The sequence below is a fragment of the Pseudophryne corroboree genome, chromosome 2 (assembly GCF_028390025.1).
Source record: "Pseudophryne corroboree isolate aPseCor3 chromosome 2, aPseCor3.hap2, whole genome shotgun sequence".
Taxonomy (NCBI): domain Eukaryota; kingdom Metazoa; phylum Chordata; class Amphibia; order Anura; family Myobatrachidae; genus Pseudophryne; species Pseudophryne corroboree.
In genome coordinates this window covers 349,127,016-349,147,409 of record NC_086445.1, presented here as the reverse complement: position 1 = coordinate 349,147,409, position 20,394 = coordinate 349,127,016, and the positions used below count along the sequence as shown (strand labels likewise).

General features: G+C 49.0%; 1 protein-coding gene across 4 annotated transcripts in view; it reads left to right on the top strand.

The window, feature by feature from the left end:
* The window catches only part of LOC135019305 (serine/threonine-protein phosphatase 2A regulatory subunit B'' subunit beta-like), a 217,941-nt gene that overhangs the window by 118,201 nt on the left and 79,346 nt on the right, over positions 1-20,394 (top strand). For all 4 annotated transcript variants that reach the window (XM_063953091.1, XM_063953089.1, XM_063953090.1 and 1 more), the window contains one exon: positions 180-365. In XM_063953091.1, coding sequence (XP_063809161.1) covers positions 180-365 — 186 coding nt within the window. The remainder of the gene's footprint in view (positions 1-179; positions 366-20,394) is intronic.

Here is a 20,394-nt window from a genome sequence, read left to right as displayed (position 1 = left end):
CCCAATAGGACACTCAGCACATTTCTGCTCGCCACCTCAGAATCCGTTGGGTGCGAAAAAAAACTATTGAAATCCCCCCCCCCGCCTTGGAGCCAATTCCATTTTTTTAATTTATTTTTTTACTGTAAGTTTGTTTTTGAATGCTAGTAATGAGTTTAAGTTTCTCTCTCTTTCTCTAGGTACAGCCAAAGAGAGAGGAACCGCGGACTCCTACCTTAAGCCAGAACATTCCAAAATTCTATTTTCCTAAAGGGTGCCCAAAAGAAAATATTAATGTGGATAGTATTATTTCAAAGATTGAGAACACTTTTGCTGTACTTCCGAATGAGAAGGCAACACTTGATGATATGGGGAAAGTAGCTAAGGTACTCCTTTTTCACATTTCAGTTAATATGAAACAATGTGTAACTTCTGTATCGTAAAGTAATGTATTATGCATTCAGCACGCACAATGTTTATCGACCACTTCTATTTTGTCACTACATACCTAGCCCAGTGCAACCACTAGCAGATCCCAAAGCTTCACACTGATGTTTTTTACAGTGGAAATCACATTGCCATTTGTCAGCCATACACGATCCCTGTTACTTGGCATACTTTGGAAAGATGATCAGTCCTACGTAACTATCCATAATGCCCATCATATGCTAATACTCCCAACTTGGCTTTTATCATCAAGTTGGTCATCTGCAGGACCTTCTCCCATTTCAAACTGCTGTGTATATGTTCTGGGGTCATCAAGGAGTTGAGCATGCTTTATCCTAAATGATTTAGGGAACTGCAGGTCAGCAGAATGCAGTTATCCATAAGTACTTCCCACTAATGGGGTTATGCAGGCCTATCAATTTATCATTCCCTTGCCATGCTGCAGGCAAGCCAGTCGCCTACACAAGCACTGCACATGCACGCAAATGTTCTCCTAAAAGAATTAGCTTTGAATTTCCATCGTCCGAAACATTGATGAAGAAAATGATGGGAGCTGAAAAATCTAAACCCAGAAATATCTTGATAGTTTACTGCTTGTAAATGAATCCATCTTCTACTGTAGGGATCAGTACTAAATGCCGCCGGCCAGAGTCCCGGCGGTCGAAATACCGACGCCGGAATCCCGGCCACCCAATACCGACACGGGTGGCGAGTGGAACGCAGCACCTCGCGGGCTCGCTTCGCTCGCCACGCTCGCCACGCCATTATATTCTCCCTCTATGGGTGTCGTGGACACCCACGGAGGGAGAATATGTCGGGATTGTGGCGGTCGTGATTCCGGCGTCGGTATTTCGACCGCCGGGATTCCGGCCGGCGGCATCTTGACCGCATCCCCTACTGTATACTCCCTTCGAAGGCACCAAATCCCATGTTTCTCTAACGTCCTAGAGGATGCTGGGGACTCCGTAAGGACCATAGGGAATAGACGGGCTCCGCAGAAGAAATAGATTTACCGGTAAGTAAAATCCTATTTCTCTTACATCCTAGAGGATGCTGGGGACTCCGTAAGGACCGTGGGGTATAGACGGGCTCCGCAGGAGATAGGGCACCTAAAAAGAACTTTGACTATGGGTGTGCACTGGCTCCTCCCTCTATGCCCCTCCTCCAGACCTCAGTTAGATCTTGTGCCCAGAGGAGAATGGGTGCACTGCAGAGAGCTCTCCAGAGTTTTCTGTGGAAGAAGAATTTTGTTAGGTTTTTTATTTTCAGGGAGTCCTGTTGGCAACAGGCTCCCTGCATCGTGGGACCGAGGAGAGAGAAGCAGAGCTGGCTTGTCAAGTTGGGCACTGCTTCTAAGGCTACTGGACACCATTAGCTCCAGAGGGAGTCGGAACACAGGTCTCACCTGGGGTTCGTCCCGGAGCCGCGCCGCCGTCCTCCTCACAGATGCCGAATATAGAAGCCGGATAAAGAAGGCAGAAGACATCTTAGGCGGCAGAAGACATCAGATCTTCATGAGGTAAGGCGCGCAGCGGTAAGCTGCGCGCCATTGTTCCCAGTCACACACACACAGAGCAGCACTGAAGGGTACAGGGCGCAGGGTGGGGCGCCCTGGGCAGCAATAAACCTCACATTTTGGCCAAATACAGTTTAATTAGGCTGCGGAGGCAGTAAATCTATGATCCCCCGCCATTTTATTGAAAAATCACTGGGACCGAAGCCCGCCGTCGGGTGGGCGGGGCTTGATCCTCAGCACTAACCAGCGCCATTTTCTCCACAGAAGCTGCATGAGGAAAACGCTGGCTCCCTGGTCTCTCCCCTGCTGAACTTCACAGGCTGGAAAAAAGAGGAGGGGGGCACATTAGCGACGCAGTGAGTGGAAATTGGCATATTATATATAAAAAAGCGCTATCTGGACATTTTTTCCAGTGTTTTTAAGCACTGGTGTGTGCTGGCATACTCTCTGTCTCTGTCTCTCCTTAGGACCTGGTTGGGGTTTTGTCCCCTTATAGGTTAATCCCTGTGTGTGTGGGCTGTCGGTACGTGTGTGTCGACATGTCTGAGGCGGAAGGCTTCTCCAAGGAGGAGGAGGAGCAAATGAGTGGTGTGTCCCCGTCGGTTGTGCCGACTCCAGATAGGATGGACATGTGGCATATGTTGAATGCAAGTGCGGCATCTTTACATAAAAGGCTTGATAAGGCCGAATTAGAGGGGACATCAGGGGGTCAATCCTCAGATTGGACCGACTCACAGGGCCCGTCGGGGTCTCAAAAGCGTCCCTTAACACAAGACACTACTACCGACACGGATTCTGATTCCAGTGTCGACTATGACGAAGTAAAATTGCACCCTAGGGTAACTAAAACCATTCAGTGTATGATTGTGGCAATAAGGGATGTGTTGCATATTGTGGATGAACCCTCGGTCCCCGACACAAGGGTACACATGTTTAAGGAAATGAAACAGATTATTAACTTTCCCACATCTCATGAATTAAATGAATTCTTTGGAAAAGCTTGGGAGACTCCGGATAAGAGACCACAGATCCCCAAAAGAATTTATATGGCATACCCTTTCCCTATGCAGGACAGAGAGATTTGGGAATCGCCCCCCACTGTGGACAAGGCCCTGACGCGCTTGTCCAAGAAAGTGGCGCTACCGTCTCCTGACACAGCAGCCCTTAAGGACCCTGCAGATCGCAGGCAAGAAACTACCTTAAAGTGTATTTATTCTCATACGGGTGCTGTGCTAAGACCGACAATTGCGTCGGCATGGGTGTGTAGCACAATTGCAGCTTGGACAGATGAGCTGACAGATCAATTTGATAATATGGATAAGGATACTGTATTCCTAACTCTAGCCCATATTAAAGACGCAGTCTTATTTATGAGGGATGCTCAAAGGGACATTGGATTGCTAGCTTCTAGGGCCAATGCCATGTCTGTCTCAGCGAGAAGATACTTATGGACTCGCCAATGGACGGGTGATGCGGATTCCAAAAAACATATGGAAGTACTACCCTATAAGGGTGATGTATTGTTTGGGGATGGGCTGACGGACCTGGTTTCCACAGCTACAGCAGGAAAATCAAATTTTTTACCATATATTCCCCAACAGCAAAAGAAAGTAACACCCTATCAGATGCAGTTCTTTCGGTCGCACAAGTCCAAAAGAGGTCGGGGATCCACTTTCCTCGCCAGAGGTAAGGGCAGAGGCAAGAGAGCACCTGCTTCGGCAGGTGCCCAGGAACAAAAGTCCTCCCCGGCTGCTCCAAAAACCACAGCATGACGCTGGGACTCCCCTGAGGGAGTCCGCAGCGGTGGGGGCACATCTTCGACTTTTCAGTCGGGCCTGGGTGTTGGAAATAGTTTCCCAGGGTTACAAATTGGAATTCGAGGAGGTGCCCCCGCGCCGATTTTTCAAATCTTCCCTACCAGCTTCCACATCGGAAAGGGATATAGTGTTAGCTGCAATTCAAACGCTGTGTATACAGCAAGTGATAATCAAGGTTCCCCTGCACCAGCAGGGAAGAGGTTACTACTCAACCCTATTTGTGGTCCCGAAACCGGACGGTTGGGTCAGACCTATTTTGAATCTGAAATCCCTAAACCTGTACATAAAAAGATTCAAATTCAAAATGGAATCTTTCAGAGCGATAATAGCCAACATGGAGGAGGGGGAGTTTATGGTGTCTCTGGACATAAAGGATGCGTACCTTCATGTCCCCATATATGCCCCCCATCATGAATACCTGAGATTCGCTGTACAGGATTGTAATTACCAATTTCAGACGTTGCCGTTTGGACTCTCCACGGCCCCGAGGATTTTCACCAAGATAATGGCGGAAATGATGGTGGTCCTGCGCAAGCATGGAGTCACAATTATCCCATACTTGGACGATCTCCTGATAAAAGTGAGATCAAGGGAGAAATTGCTGAGCAGTGTGGCGCTCTCTCTGAGAGTGCTCCAGCAACACGGTTGGATTTTAAATCTACCAAAGTCACAGTTGATTCCGACAACTCGACTACCATTCCTAGGTATGATACTGGATACGGAACAAATGAAGGTCTTCCTCCCAATAGAGAGAGCCCAAGACATACAGAACATGGTCAGAGACCTGCTAAAACCGAAAAGGGTGTCAGTTCAGCAATGCACTCGAGTTCTGGGGAAAATGGTGGCGGCCTACGAGGCCATTCCCTTCGGAAGGTTCCATGCAAGGACTTTTCAATGGGACCTTCTGGACAAGTGGTCCGGGTCCCATCTGCACTTACATCGGAAAATAACTCTGTCCCCAGGGACCAGAGTGTCCCTCCTGTGGTGGTTGCAAAGTGCTCACCTCCTGGAGGGTCGCAGGTTCGGAATTCAGGATTGGATCCTGGTTACCACGGACGCGAGCCTCCGAGGATGGGGAGCGGTCACACAGGGAAATAATTTTCAGGGTCTTTGGTCAGACTAGGAGTCCTGTCTACACATCAATGTGTTGGAACTCAGGGCCATTTATAACGGCCTTCGACAAGCGGAGAGTTTTCTTCGAAACCTACCGGTTCTGATTTAATCAGACAATGTCACAGCAGTGGCTCATGTGAACGGCCAAGGCGGGACAAAAAGCAGAGTCGCGATGGCGGAAGCCACAAGGATCCTTCGCTGGGCGGAAAATCATGTAAGCGCTCTGTCAGCTGTCTTCATTCCGGGAGTGGACAACTGGGAAGCAGACACTTCCTCAGCAGACACGATCTTCATCCAGGAGAGTGGGGACTTCATCAAGAAGTCTTTGCAGACGTAACACGTCTTTGGGGAACTCCTCAAATAGACATGATGGCGTCACGCCTCAACAAAAAACTTCGGAGGTACTGCGCCAGGTCTCGGGACCCTCAGGCAATAGCAGTAGACGCTCTGGTAACACCGTGGGTGTTTAAATCGGTCTACGTGTTTCCTCCTCTTCCTCTCATCACAAAAGTGTTGAGGATCATAAGACGAAGAAGAGTACGAACGATACTCGTTGTCCCAGACTGGCCTCGAAGGGCCTGGTACTCGGATCTACAAGAGATGCTCACAGGAGATTCCTGGCCTTGCAGCAGGGGCCCTGTGTATTTCAAGACTTACCGCGGTTACGTTTGACGGCATGGCGGTTGAACGCCGTATCCTAGCGAAAAAGGGGATTCCGGATGAGGTCATCCCTACTTTAATAAAGGTTAGGAAGGAGGTGACGGTTAAGCATTATCACCGTATCTGGCGAAAGTATGTGTCTTGGTGTGAAACCAAGAATGCACCTACGGAAGATTTTCATCTGGGTCGTTTTCTCCACTTCCTACAGACAGGAGTGGATATGGGCCTGAAATTAGGCTCTGTTAAGGTACAGATTTCGGCCCTCTTGATTTTCTTTCAGAAGGAATTGGCTTCTCTTTCAGAAGTCCAGACGTTTGTAAATGGAGTGCTGCACATCCAGCCCTCTTTTGTGCCTCCAGTGGCACCATGGGACCTGAACGTGGTGTTGCAGTTCCTAAAATCACACTGGTTTGAACCGCTTTAACAAGGTTGAGTTGAAATTTCTTACCTGGAAGGTGGTCATGTTGTTGGCCTTAGCATCAGCAAGGCGAGTGTCAGAATTGGCGGCTTTGTCACACAAGAGCCCCTACTTGATTTTTCATGTGGATCGAGCTGAATTGAGGACATGTCCGCAATTTTTGCCTCAAGTGGTTTCTTTGTTCCATATGAATCAACCTATTGTGGTGCCTGTGGCTACAAGTGACCTGGAGGATTCCAGATCCCTGGACGTAGTCAGGGCCTTAAAAATTTATGTAGCCAGGACGGCTAGAATTAGGAAAACAGAGGCTCTGTTTGTCCTGTATGCGGCTAATAAGATTGGCGCTCCTGCTTCGAAGCAGACTATTGCTCGCTGGATCTGTAATACGATTCAGCAGGCTCACTCTATGGCTGGATTGCCGGTACCAAATTCGGTTAAGGCCCATTCCACTAGGAAGGTGGGCTCTTCTTGGGCGGCTGCCCGAGGCGTCTCGGCATTACAACTTTGCCGAGCGGCGACTTGGTCGGGGTCAAACACTTTTGCTAAATTCTACAAGTTTGATGCCCTGGCTGATGAGGACCTAGCGTTTGCTCAGTCGGTGTTGCAGAGTCATACGCACTCTCCCGCCCGATTGGATGCTTTGGTATAAACCCCATGGTCCTTACGGAGTCCCCAGCATCATCTAGGACGTAAGAGAAAATAAGATTTTAAACCTACCGGTAAATCTATTTCTCCTAGTCCGTAGAGGATGCTGGGCGCCCGTCCCAGTGCGGAAACTCTGCAAGACTTGTATATAGTTGTTGCTTACATAAGGGTTATGTTACAGTTGACATCGGTCTTGGACCGTTACTGTCGTTTGTTCATACTGTTAACTGGTTATGTATGTTCCAGGTTACATGGTATGATTGGTGTGGGCTGGTATGAATCTTGCCCTTGGATTGCTAAATCCTGCCTTGTATTGTCCATCTCCTCTGGGCACAGTTCTCTAACTGAGGTCTGGAGGAGGGGCATAGAGGGAGGAGCCAGTGCACACCCATAGTCCAAGTTCTTTTTAGGTGCCCTATCTCCTGCGGAGCCCGTCTATACCCCATGGTCCTTACGGAGTCCCCAGCATCCTCTACGGACTAGGAGAAATAGATTTACCGGTAGGTTTAAAATCTTATTTTTTTCTGCCACCCTAATACTTATTTCAGTGTCGACTGCTGACGCAGCTATGTTTATACATTGTGTACTTGTCCTATATTGTCTTGAACTGTAAGTCACTGTTTTCTTGTTTTTGCTTATTTGTTTATGTACTGTGTAACTGGGCGCTGCTGATCCCTTGTGGCACCATATAAATAAAGGATGATGATGATAATAGCCACATTCTTTACAGCAAGTGACCTACTGTACTGAAAGGTTTAGCTGACACAGCAAAGGATTACTACTTTATTTATGCAATTGATATGCATGGAAGAATTTCCGAAAGGAAACCTTTCCTACAGTATCATCCTCGCCCCAGAGTTCCCTTATCCTAATGGTGCAATGCCAGTTATCAGGTCAGCAATTTGCAGTAAAAAAAACATACACCTGCATGAGATTGCTGCACAACAATACAATATACCAGGCAGCTGTTAAAATACCACCAGTCGGGATCCCGGGGGTTACAATACCGCCGCCTGAATACCAGCGACACAAAATATTCTCCCTCTGCGGGTGTTCACGACACCCATAGAGGGAGACTATAACCTGTAGCGAGCCACCGTGCTTGCAGCATGGAGAGTGCAGCGACCCTGCAAGGGTCTTTCTAGCGCTCGCCCCGCTGCCGGCATTCTGGCAGACAGGATCCTGCTGTCGGGATCATGACAGCCGGCATCCCATCCACCGACAAATCATACGTATCCCCTTATACCTGCAGTATTTCAATGGTTATTATGTAGCGTATGGTTTCTGGGGTTTATGTAAAAAAACATTTTGTCCTGGCACCACAATATTTTTTAAAATCTTTTACATCAACTACATTTGCTAGTAACATGTCCTTTACTCAGAGGGATATAGGTCTATAATTAAGCGACTACAAAGGTAGGTAAGTATCTTGTCTCTGCATACAGCTAGCAAATTCTAGAACTGTATTCCTCACTCTGATGTAAGATTTAGATTTTCCATCTTTTCATCCCATATGTAATGAGGACAATAAATGATTTTTATATGCACTTAGTGATTTTCATGAATTACCTTTCATCTTTATTTTTGGAAGGGACAAACTGAAGGGGGATGTTGTGTGAAGTATTTATAAACTGGGTAATAGCTGTACCAAAAAACAAGAGACGTCCTTTTGTTTGTCTTTTCATGAACGTTGTTTAACAGTTCTACAGACAGCCTGTGCCAGAATGCCCTAGTGGGATATAAGCCCAGGAAAGTGTACAAGACAATTGCAGCTCACGTGATTAATTGGAGGATCTCGGTGCTCATGCTGGCCTGTCTTCTATCATGAAATTGTATTACAGATTGTCATTCCCACAAGGCTATATATGGGAATTTGGTAATGTTTTGCTTCACCCTGAAGGCTTCCAGTGTATAACTTGCTATCCCCAGATGCTCTGTTTTGAATAGAACTTTAACACGTGTTCTAAGTCTGCATTTAGGTCTCTGGTCTTATGGTGCTCACAAAATTTATATTAGGAAGCTTTAACAAATCAGATTTTCACAAATATAGCAGGTGTGAGGTGTAAAGAAAAAAAATTCATTCTGGAATATTTAGCAATTAAGGCATTTAGGGAGCAATGCAAAAGCATACCACCTCCTTCCTGCATTTGCGATAGCAATTGCAGTCCAGTATGACAGTCGCGATGTTCATCTGCGACAGCAGGCTGAGTAAGCTTGTTGCAGGGTGGCTTGCGAGGTCAAGGAAACGGCGTACAAGACGCAGTCCTTGGCCTTCACCACTCACGGAAAACAGCAACGCCAGCCACCCCCCTTCTTAAACACAGGCAGAGGCGTTTGCATTACTGCGCATTGGATCGCATATGCGATACAACCTGAATTAGCACCCATATTACTAAATTTAGCAAAGAGTAAATATTATCCACAGGAAGGGTCTAGTTCGCATGCAGATGCCCTGGGAAGTGTGCACATGCGCAGAAGCCGCACTGTGCCTGCGCACACTGTGAGATGCAACGGCATCTCACATCTGCAAAATGCTCAGCCGCTGCAACCCGAAACATGGCGGGTAGCCACCTGCCTTCGCAGCTAGGCTACGTAGGCTGAGGGCTACCCTAAACATGCAAAAGAATCACCACCGTGCGATGCTTTCGCATGTGGATGGGCTGGATCCGACATGTGGGGCGGACTTGCCTGTGCTGGGTATCCCCTCACATGTTAGTGTAATAGATCGTAGATGCGTGACTTTTCACACATCTACAATCCATGCTGAATTAGGGCCAAAATGCATACCCTAGAGAGCCCACTGCTTGTACAAGGCTTAAAATTCACAGCAACTAGCTGCATTTTCTTAGCAGACATCCCTGCTTCATAACTTTATTTAGGGTTTATATGTTTCTCTTACGTCCTAGAGGATGCTGGGGACTCCGTAAGGACCATGGGGTATAGACGGGCTCCGCAGGAGACATGGGTACCTATAAAGAACTTTTAGTATGGGTGTGCACTGGCTCCTCCCTCTATGCCCCTCCTCCAGACCTCTGTTAGATCCTGTGCCCAGAGGAGAAGGGTGCACTGCAGAGAGGTCTCCTGAGTTTTCTGTGGAAAAAAGAATTTTGTTAGGTTTTTTTATTTTCAGGGAGCACTGCTGGCAACAGGCTCCCTGCATCGTGGGACTAAGGGGAAAGGAGCAGACCTACTTAAATGGTAGGCTCTGCTTCTTATGCTACTGGACACCATTAGCTCCAGAGGGAGTTGGAACACAGGTCTCATCCTGGGGTTCGTCCCGGAGCCGCGCCGCCGTCCTCCTCACAGAGCCGGAAGATAGAAGCCGGGTGAGTATGAGAAGCAAGAAGACGTCAAAGGCGGCAGAAGACTTCAGATCTTCATGAGGTAAACCGCTGCGCGCCATTGCTCCCACACACAGACACACAGAAAGCACTGATGGGCGCAGGGGGGGCGCCCTGGGCAGCAATAAACTTTGTTTTTGGGCAAAAAACGTCACATTAGGCTGCGGAGGCAGCAAATAGATGATCCCCCGCCATTTTATTAAAATTGAGGAGGATCCGGAGCCCGCCGCTGGAGGGGGCGGAGCTTGATCCCTCAGCACTAACCAGCGCCATTTTCTCTTACGTCCTAGAGGATGCTGGGGACTCCGTAAGGACCATGGGGTATAGACGGACTCCGCAGGAGATAGGGCACCTAAAAAGAACTTTGACTATGGGTGTCCACTGGCTCCTCCCTCTATGCCCCTCCTCCAGACCTCAGTTAGATCTTGTGCCCAGAGGAGAATGGGTGCACTGCAGAGAGCTCTCCAGAGTTTTCTGTGGAAAAAAAATTTTGTTAGGTTTTTTATTTTCAGGGAGTCCTGTTGGCAACAGGCTCCCTGCATCGTGGGACCGAGGAGAGAGAAGCAGAGCTGGCTTGTTAAGTTGGGCACTGCTTCTAAGGCTACTGGACACCATTAGCTCCAGAGGGAGTCGGAACACAGGTCTAACCTGGGGTTCGTCCCGGAGCCGCGCCGCCGTCCTCCTCACAGATGCCGAAGGTAGAAGCGGATAGAGAAGATAGAAGACATCTTAGGCGGCAGAAGACATCAGATCTTCAGCGCCATTGCTCCCACACACACACACACAGAGCAGCACTGAAGGGTGCAGGGCGCAGGGGGGGCGCCCTGGGCAGCAATAAACCTCACATTTTGGCAGAAATACAGTGGGATTAGACTGCGGAGGCAGTAAATCGCTGTTCCCCCGCCATTTTATTGAAAAATCACTGGGACCGAAGCCCGCCGTCGGGTGGGCGGGGCTTGATCCTCAGCACTAACCAGCGCCATTTTCTCCACAGAAGCTGCATGAGAAAGAAAACGCTGGCTCCCTGGTCTCTCCCCTGCTGAACACAGGCTGGAAAAAAGAGGAGAGGGGCACTTTGGCAACGCAGTGAGTGGGAATTGACATAATATATATAAAAAAGCGCTATCTGGATATATATATATTTTTTTCCAGTGTTGTTAAGCGCTGGTGTGTGCTGGCATACTCTTTCTCTGTCTCTCTTTAGGACCTGGTTGGGGTTTTGTCCCCTTATAGGTTAATCCCTGTGTGTGTGGGGTGTCGGTACGTGTGTGTCGACATGTCTGAGGCGGAAGGCTTCTCCAAGGAGGAGGTGGAGCAAATGAGTGGTGTGTCCCCGTCGGTTGTGCCGACTCCAGATTGGATGGACATGTGGCATACGTTGCATGCAAGTGTGGCATCTTTACATAAAAGGCTTGATAAGGCTGGTTTAGGGGGGACATCAGGCGGTCAATCCTCAGATTGGACCGACTCACAGGGCCCGTCGGGGTCTCAAAAAAAGCGTCCCTTAACACAAGACACTACTACCGATACGGATTCTGATTCCAGTGTCGACTATGACGAAGTAAAATTGCACCCTAGGGTGACTAAAACCATTCAGTGTATGGTTGTGGCAATAAGGGATGTGTTGCATATTGTGGATGAACCCTCGGTCCCCGACACAAGGGTACACATGTTTAAGGAAAAGAAACAGATTATTAATTTCTCTAACGTCCTAAGTCGATGCTGGGAACTCCGTAAGGACCATGGGGAATAGCGGCTCCGCAGGAGACTGGGCACAACTAAAGAAAGCTTTAGGACTACCTGGTGTGCACTGGCTCCTCCCTCTATGACCCTCCTCCAGACCTCAGTTAGAATTTTGTGCCCGGCCGAGCTGGATGCACACTAGGGGCTCTCCTGAGCTCCTAGAAAAGAAAGTATATTTTAGGTTTTTTATTTTCAGTGAGATCTGCTGGCAACAGACTCACTGCTACGAGGGACTTAGGGGAGAGAAGCGGACCTACCTGCTTGCAGCTAGCTTGGGCTTCTTAGGCTACTGGACACCATTAGCTCCAGAGGGATCGAACACAGGCCCAGCCTCGGTCGTCCGGTCCCGGAGCCGCGCCGCCGTCCCCCTTGCAGAGCCAGAAGCAAGAAGAACGTCCAGGAAATTGGCGGCAGAAGACTCCGGTCTTCATTAAGGTAGCGCACAGCACTGCAGCTGTGCGCCATTGCTCCCTGTGCACACCACATACTCCGGTCACTGATGGGTGCAGGGCGCTGGGGGGGGGGGGGGGGGCGCCCTGGGCAGCAATTAGAGTACCTTAATAGTGGCAAATCACACATAATATAGCCTAATAAGCTATATATGTGTAAAATACCCCTGCCACATTATGATTATAAGAGCGGGAGAAGTCCGCCAAAAAAGGGGCGGGGCTATCTCCCTCAGCACACTGGCGCCATTTTCTCTTCACAGTGCAGCTGGAAGACAGCTCCCCAGGCTCTCCCCTGTAGTTTTCAGGCTCAAAGGGTTAAAAAGAGAGGGGGGGCATTAAATTTAGGCGCAAATCTGTGTATTATAGCAGCTATAAGGGAAAAATCACTATGGGTAGTGTGAATCCCTGCATTATATAGCGCTCTGGTGTGTGCTGGCATACTCTCTCTCTGTCTCCCCAAAGGACGTTGTGGGGTCCTGTCCTCAGTCAGAGCATTCCCTGTGTGTGTGCGGTGTGTCGGTACGGCTGTGTCGACATGTTTGATGAGGAGGCTTATGTGGAGGCGGAGCAGATGCCGATAAATGTGATGTCACCCCCTGCGGGGTCGACACCTGAGTGGATGGACATGTGGAAGGAATTACGTGACAGTGTCAACTCCTTACATAAAAGGTTTGACAATAGCAGATGTGGGACAGCCGGCTTCTCAGCCCGTGCCTGCCCAGGCGTCTCAAAAGCCATCAGGGGCCCTAAAACGCCCACTACCTCAGACACAGATGTCGACACGGATACTGACTCCAGTGTCGACGACGATGAGATTACTGTACATTCCAATAGAGCCACTCGTTACATGATTACGGCAATGAAAAATGTGTTGCACATTTCTGATATTACCCCAGGTACCACAAAAAAGGGTATTCTGTTTGGGGAGAAAAAAGCTTCCAGTGGTTTTTCCCCCATCTGATGAACTAAATGTGTGAAGAAGCGTGAGTTTCCCCCCGATAAGAAACTGGTAATTTCTAAAAGGTTACTAATGGCGTACCCTTTCCCGCCAGAGGATAGGTCACGTTGGGAGACATCCCCTAGGGTGGATAAAGCGCTGACACGTCTGTCAAAGAAGGTGGCACTACCGTCTCAGGACACGGCCGCCCTAAAGGAGCCTGCAGATAGAATGCAGGAGGCTATCCTGAAGTCTGTATATACACACTCAGGCATTATACTGAGACCAGCTATTGCTTCAGCATGAATGTGCAGTGCTGCAGCTGCGTGGTCAGATTCTCTGTACCTTAGACAGGGACACTATATTGCTAACCATAGAGCATATTAAAGACGCAGTCTTATACATGAGAGATGCACAGAGGGATAATTGCCGACTGGCATCTAAAATAAACGCAATGTCCATTTCTGCCAGGAACTCGGCAGTGGACAGGTGATGCTGATTCTAAAAGGCACATGGAAGTTTTGCCTTACAAGGGTGAGGAGTTGTTTGGAGATGGTCTCTCAGACCTAGTTTCCACAGCTACAGCTGGGAAATCAACATTTTGCCCCATGTTCCCTCACAGCCAAAGAAAGCACCGTATTATCAGGTACAGTCCTTTCGGCCCCAGAAAGACAAGCGGGTTAAAGGCGCGTCCTTTCTGCCCAGAGGCAGAGGTAGAGGGAAAAAGCTGCAGATACAGCCAGTTCCCAGGAACAAAAGTCCTCCCCCGCTTCCTCGAAGTCCACCGCATGACGCTGGGGCTCCACAGGCGGAGCCAGGTACGGTGGGGGCCCATCTCAAGAATTTCAGCGACCAGTGGGCTCGCTCACGGGTGGATCCCTGGATTCTACAGGTAGTATCTCAGGGGTACAAGCTGGAATTCGAGACATCTCCCCCTCGCCGTTTCCTCAAATCTGCCTTGCCGACAGCTCCCTCAGACAGGGAGGCAGTGCTGGAGGCAAATCACAAGCTGTATTCGCAGCAGGTGATAGTCAAGGTACCCCTCCTTCAACAGGGACGGGGTTACTATTCCACAATGTTTGTGGTACCGAAACCGGACGGTTCGGTGAGACCCATTTTAAATTTGAAATCCTTGAACACTTCTATACGAAGGTTCAAGTTCAAAATGGAATCGCTCAGGGCGGTTATTGCAAGCCTGGACGAAGGGGATTACATGGTATCATTGGACATCAAGGATGCTTACCTGCATGTCCCCATTTACCCCCCTCACCAGGAGTACCTCAGATTTGTGGTACAGGACTGTCATTACCAATTCCAGACGTTGCCGTTTGGTCTGTCCACGGCACCGAGGGTATTTACCAAGGTAATGGCAGAGATGATGATACTCCTTCGAAGGAAGGGAGTTATAATTATCCCGTACTTGGACGATCTCCTTATAAAGGCGAGGTCCAGGGAACAGTTGTTGATCGGAGTAGCACTAGCTGGGGCAGTGCTACAACAGCACGGCTGGATCCTGAACATTCCGAAGTCGCAGCTGGTTCCTACAACGCGTCTACTGTTCCTGGGGATGGTTCTCGACACAGAACAGAAAAAAGTGTTTCTCCCGGAGGAGAAGGCCAAGGAGTTGTCATCTCTAGTCAGAGACCTCCTAAAACCAAAACAGGTGTCGGTGCACCATTGCACGCGAGTCCTGGGAAAGATGGTGGCTTCTTACGAAGCAATTCCATTCGGTGGGTTCCATGCAAGGATCTTTCAGTGGGATCTGTTGGACAAGTGGTCCGGATCGCATCTTCAGATGCATCGGCTGATAACCCTGTCTCCAAGGGCCAGGGTGTCGCTGTTGTGATGGCTGCAGAGTGCTCATCTTCCAGAGGGCCGCAGATTCGGCATACAGGACTGGGTCCTGGTGACCACGGATGCCAGCCTTCGAGGTTGGGGGGCAGTCACACAGGGAAGAAACTTCCAAGGACAATGGTCAAGTCAGGAGACTTCCCTACACATAAATATTCTGGAACTAAGGGCCATTTGCAATGCCCTAAGTCAGGCAAGACCCCTGCTTCAAAACCAGCCGGTGCTTATCTAGTCAGACAACATCACAGCGGTCGCCCATGTAAACCGACAGGGCGGCACAAGAAGCAGGATGGCAATGGCAGAAGCCACAAGGATTCTCCGATGGGCGGAAAATCATGTGTTAGCACTGTCAGCAGTGTTCATTCCCGGAGTGGACAACTGGGAAGCAGACTTTCTCAGCAGACACGACCTCCACCCGGGAGAGTGGGGACTTCATCCAGAAGTCTTCCAAATGATTGTACACCATTGGGAAGGGCCACAGGTGGACATGATGGCGTCCCGCCTCAACAAAAAGCTAGGATGTTATTGCGCCAGGTCAAGGGACCCTCAGGCGATAGCTGTGGACGCTCTGGTAACACCGTGGGTGTACCAGTCGGTGTATGTGTTCCTTCCTCTGCCTCTCATACCCAAGGTGCTGAGAATAATAAGAAGGAGAGGAGTAAGAACTATACTCGTGGTTCTGGATTGGCCAAGAAGATCTTGGTACCCAGAACTTCAAGAAATGATCTCAGAGGACCCATGGCCTCTGCCGCTCAGACAGGACCTGCTGCAGCAGGGGCCCTGTCTGTTTCAAGACTTACCGCCGCTGCGTTTGACGGCATGGCGGTTGAACACCGGATCCTAAAGGAAAAGGGCATTCCGGATAAAGTCATTCCTACGCTGATTAAGGCTAGGAAAGATGTGACCGCAAAATATTATCACTGCATATGGCGAAAATATGTTGCTTAGTGTGAGGCCAGGAAGGCCCCAACGGAGGAATTTCAACTGGGTCGATTTCTGCACTTCCTAGAGTCATGAGTGACTATGGGCCTAAAATGGGTTCCAGTAAGGTCCAGTTTTCGGCTCTGTCCATTTTCTTCCAAAAAGAACTGGCTTCATTGCCTGAAGTTCAGACTTTTGTTAAGGGAGGGCTGCATATTCAGCCCCCGTTTGTGCCTCCAGTGGCACCGTGGGATCTCAACGTGGTGTTGGATTTCCTGAAGTCGCATTGGTTTGAACCACTTAAATCCGTGGAGCTAAAATACCTCACGTGGACAGTGGTCATGCTGTTGGCCTTGGCGTCGGCCAGGCGTGTATCAGAATTGGCGGCTTTGTCATGCAAATGCCCTTATCTGATTTTTCATAAGGATAGGGCGGAATTGAGGACTCGTTCCCAATTTCTCCCAAAGGTGGTTTCAGCTTTTCATTTGAACCAGCCTATTGTGGTGCCTGCGGCTACTCGTGACTTGGAGGATTCCAAGTTGCTGGACGTAGTCCGGACCCTAAAAATCTATGTTTCCAGGACAGCTGGAGTCAGAAAGACTGACTCGCTATTTATCCTGCATGCACCCAACAAGTTGGGTGCGCCTGCTTCAAAGCAGACTATTGCTCGCTGGATCTGTAGCACGATTCAACTTGCACATTCTGCGGCTGGACTGCCGCATCCGAAATCTGTAAAAGCCCATTCCACGAGGAAGGTGGGCTCTTCTTGGGCAGCTGCCCGAGGGGTCTCGGCTTTACAACTTTGCCGAGCAGCTACTTGGTCGGGGTCAAGCACATTTGCTAAATTCTACAAGTTTGATACCCTGGCTGAGGAGGACCTAGAGTTCGCTCATTCGGTGCTGCAGAGTCATCCGCACTCTCCCGCCCGTTTGGGAGCTTTGGTATAATCCCCATAGTCCTTACGGAGTTCCCAGCATCAACTTAGGACGTTAGAGAAAATAAGATTTTACTCTCCGGTAAATCTATTTCTCGTAGTCCGTAGTGGATGCTGGGCGCCCGTCCCAAGTGCGGATTGTCTGCAATACTTGTATATAGTTATTGTTTAACTAAAGGGTTATTGTTGAGCCATCTGTTGAGAGGCTCAGTTATATTTCATACTGTTAACTGGGTATACTATCACGAGTTATACGGTGTGATTGGTGTGGCTGGTATGAGTCTTACCCGGGATTCCAAATCCTTTCCTTATTGTGTCAGCTCTTCCGGGCACAGTATCCTAACTGAGGTCTGGAGGAGGGTCATAGAGGGAGGAGCCAGTGCACACCAGGTAGTCCTAAAGCTTTCTTTTAGTTGTGCCCAGTCTCCTGCGGAGCCGCTATTCCCCATGGTCCTTACGGAGTTCCCAGCATCCACTACGGACTACGAGAAATAGATTTACCAGTGAGTAAAATCTTATTTCTTTTTCATCCACTAGGGGTCACTGGAGTACTCTTGGGATATGGACGGCTTCCACCGGAAGAAGGCACTGAATAAATTAATTTTGAGACTACTCCTCCCCTCCATATCCTGCAGCACTTCAGTGTTTTTTCTGTGCTCGACACAGTTAGAAGGCATAGTGGAGCTCGTCCACAAAGTATTGGAATTTTTTTCTAAGTTTTTTTTTCGTCAATTTCCACGTCCTTTCCCCCCTTCTAACAGGCGTGGGTCAGGGACAGTGGAAGCGGCTGAGTAGCCGTGAGTGTCGGACCTCTCTGTAAAGAGCTCCCTCACTCCACTTGCAGGCTGCCTGCAGGAAAGCTGGACGGAGCTTGGATGAAAGCCCCGTCATAGACTTCTGTCACGGTCCAGGTATGTTGGGTTGGGGCGGTCAGCGCTTGCTGCCGCTCCACTGTGGGGGATTATTTGGTACTCACCGCTGCCCGGGGCGCGCTCTCACTCTCCGGCCCCCAGCATCCTAGGAGACCGCTGCTCCCTGCGCAGCAGCAGCGCTGCTTGGCTACACAAACACGCCGCCATGCTGTGTGTGGCGGGCGGGAGCACGTGTGCATAGGCCGCTCCACGGCTCTATGCAGCACGCTCTCTGCTTCCGCCATCCGCCCGCAGCAGCCGAGGAGTTCCGTTGTCCGGGGCCTACAGGACAGGCCGCTCACACGGCCCTTTGCAAAAACTTCCACAGGCCCAGACCCGGTGCTGTACACGGAGGTCGTGGGAGTGGGGGGGAGACTTTAACAGTATTGGGCAGTGTTAAGTTTTAAGAAAAAAAAAAAAAACTTGGTGCTTAGTATGTTTAATGTTCTCCTGTCTGTTCCAGGTTTCCTATTTTACATCTCAGCTAAGAGTGGTACTAGGGGAATTTTTGGGTCAGTTTTCGTATTAGCAGGCACTGCACTTGCCTAAGATATATACCAGGAACTTTGGTGTTATTACTGAGTCGTGCAGTCTGTCTGTGTGGAGTTTGTATTGTCTGTCATAATGAGTAAGACACCAGCAAAATCTAGGAAACATTTGTCATGTCATGTCTGTAAGAGTGTGTTGCCTGATGGATCCACCACATGTACAGCATGTGTTGTTAATACAGCCATAAATACGATTTCCATTCCAGAAGTAAAGCCAGCATCTCAGGACCCTCCGTGGGCTTTACTTGCAGATGTATTAGTTGGTTTACAATCAGAGCTGGCCGCCTCTCGTGAAGAAAGAGAGGCGGCAAGATCTGAGTTTAAAATGAGACCATTTGAGTTACCTGGAGAATCTCAAGCTGGTCATAAGTCCACCTTGAGTGGAAAAGATAAGTTTCCTTTTCCTACTAATTTTCCTGTCTCTGGGATACTAGATCTCACTGAACAGGAGTATGAGGAGGGCGAAATAGAACAACAGTCAGAAGGTGACGACTTTGACAGCCCAGGTATTGACAATCTCATCAGAGCAGTTCGTCAGTCGCTGGAGTTTACAGAAACTGAGGAGCCACTGACGAATGATGAAGTAGTCTTTACTAAACGACAGAGATCTCCGATGTGTTTCCCTATCTCGGAATCTCTTAATAAAATGTTACTGGAGTCACGGAAAAATCCGGACAAACGGTTTTCTATTCCTCGTAGATTTAAATCGAGTTACCCGTTTCCAGAGGCCATGACAGCTACATGGGAGAACCCACCATTGGTGGATTCATCCGTATCTAAACTTACGAGGAAGTTAACCATACCAGTACCAACTGCTACTACACTTAAAGACCCTGCAGATCGTAAAATAGAGGCTATGCTAAGGTCCATGTATACAGCAACTGGAGTGCTGTTAAGACCTGGGTTGGTTGGCATTTGGGTTACTAAAGCTTTAATGGTATGGATAAAAGAGCTCAAGTCGGCTCTGCAAGATGATCATCTTATACTTCTCGCAGATCAAATCTGGGAAGCTGCTGAATATTTATGTACAGCTTCTACTGACGTCTGTCAGCTTACTTCTCGCCTGTCCTCATCGCTAGTCATAGTACGACGAGCACTTTGGCTGCGTTCGTGGCAGGCGGAGACGGAGGTTAAAAAAGGTATAGAGGCATTGCCTTATGATGGCGAGAAACTTTTTGGTCCTGAATTGGACAAATGGATTTCTGAGGCTACTGGAGGGAAGTCTGTTTTTCTTCCTTCGCCTACAACTATACCTAAACGGAAATATTCTGGTCCGGCGTTCAAATCCTTTAGAACTCAGCCCTTTCGTGGGCAGGGCACAGGAGCAGTCACGCCGGGCAGAAGAGGTCGGGGACGTAGTGCCCGACAATCCAATGCACGTCGTCAAGACACCAAGACCACTAACAAACCAGTGGCATGACGGGCTCCCAGCCCATCTCGGATCCCCAATTGTGGGAGCACGCCTTCAGAGCTTTCAGGGGGCGTGGCTGCAGACGTCCACAGATGGGTGGATCCGCAATTTAGTATTAGAGGGTTACAAAATAGAGTTCGATTATCTTCCGACAGGAAGATTTTTCACGACAGGACTGCCTGTGTCGGACGACAAGAAAGCAGTTCTGCAGGTTGCCATTCAGTCTCTGCTGAATGCTGCAGTGATAATTCCAGTCCCTGTGCAGGAACAGGGGCAGGGTTATTATTCCAGTCTGTTTCTGGTACCAAAACCAGATGGCTCAGTCAGGCCAATATTGAACCTAAAAGGTCTCAATCATTACGTCACTTACCACAGATTCAAGATGGAATCTCTCAGGTCAGTAATTGCAGGGTTAGAGCCACAGGAATTCATGATTGCACTAGATCTCAAGGATGCGTATTTGCACATTCCGATTTGGCCACCTCACCAAAGTTTTTTAAGGTTTGCGATAAGGCGAGACCATTACCAATTTCAGGCTCTACCGTTTGGCCTCTCATCAGCGCCTCGGGTATTCACCAAGGTAATGTCCGTGATGACAGCTCATCTCAGGTCCCTAGGGGTAATAATTGTTCCGTATTTAGACGATCTACTCATAAAGGCTCCGTCTCAACAATTGCTTCTCCAACATGCCTTGCTAACGTACAATGTACTAGTTCAGCACGGTTGGATAGTCAGTTTAAAGAAATCACATCT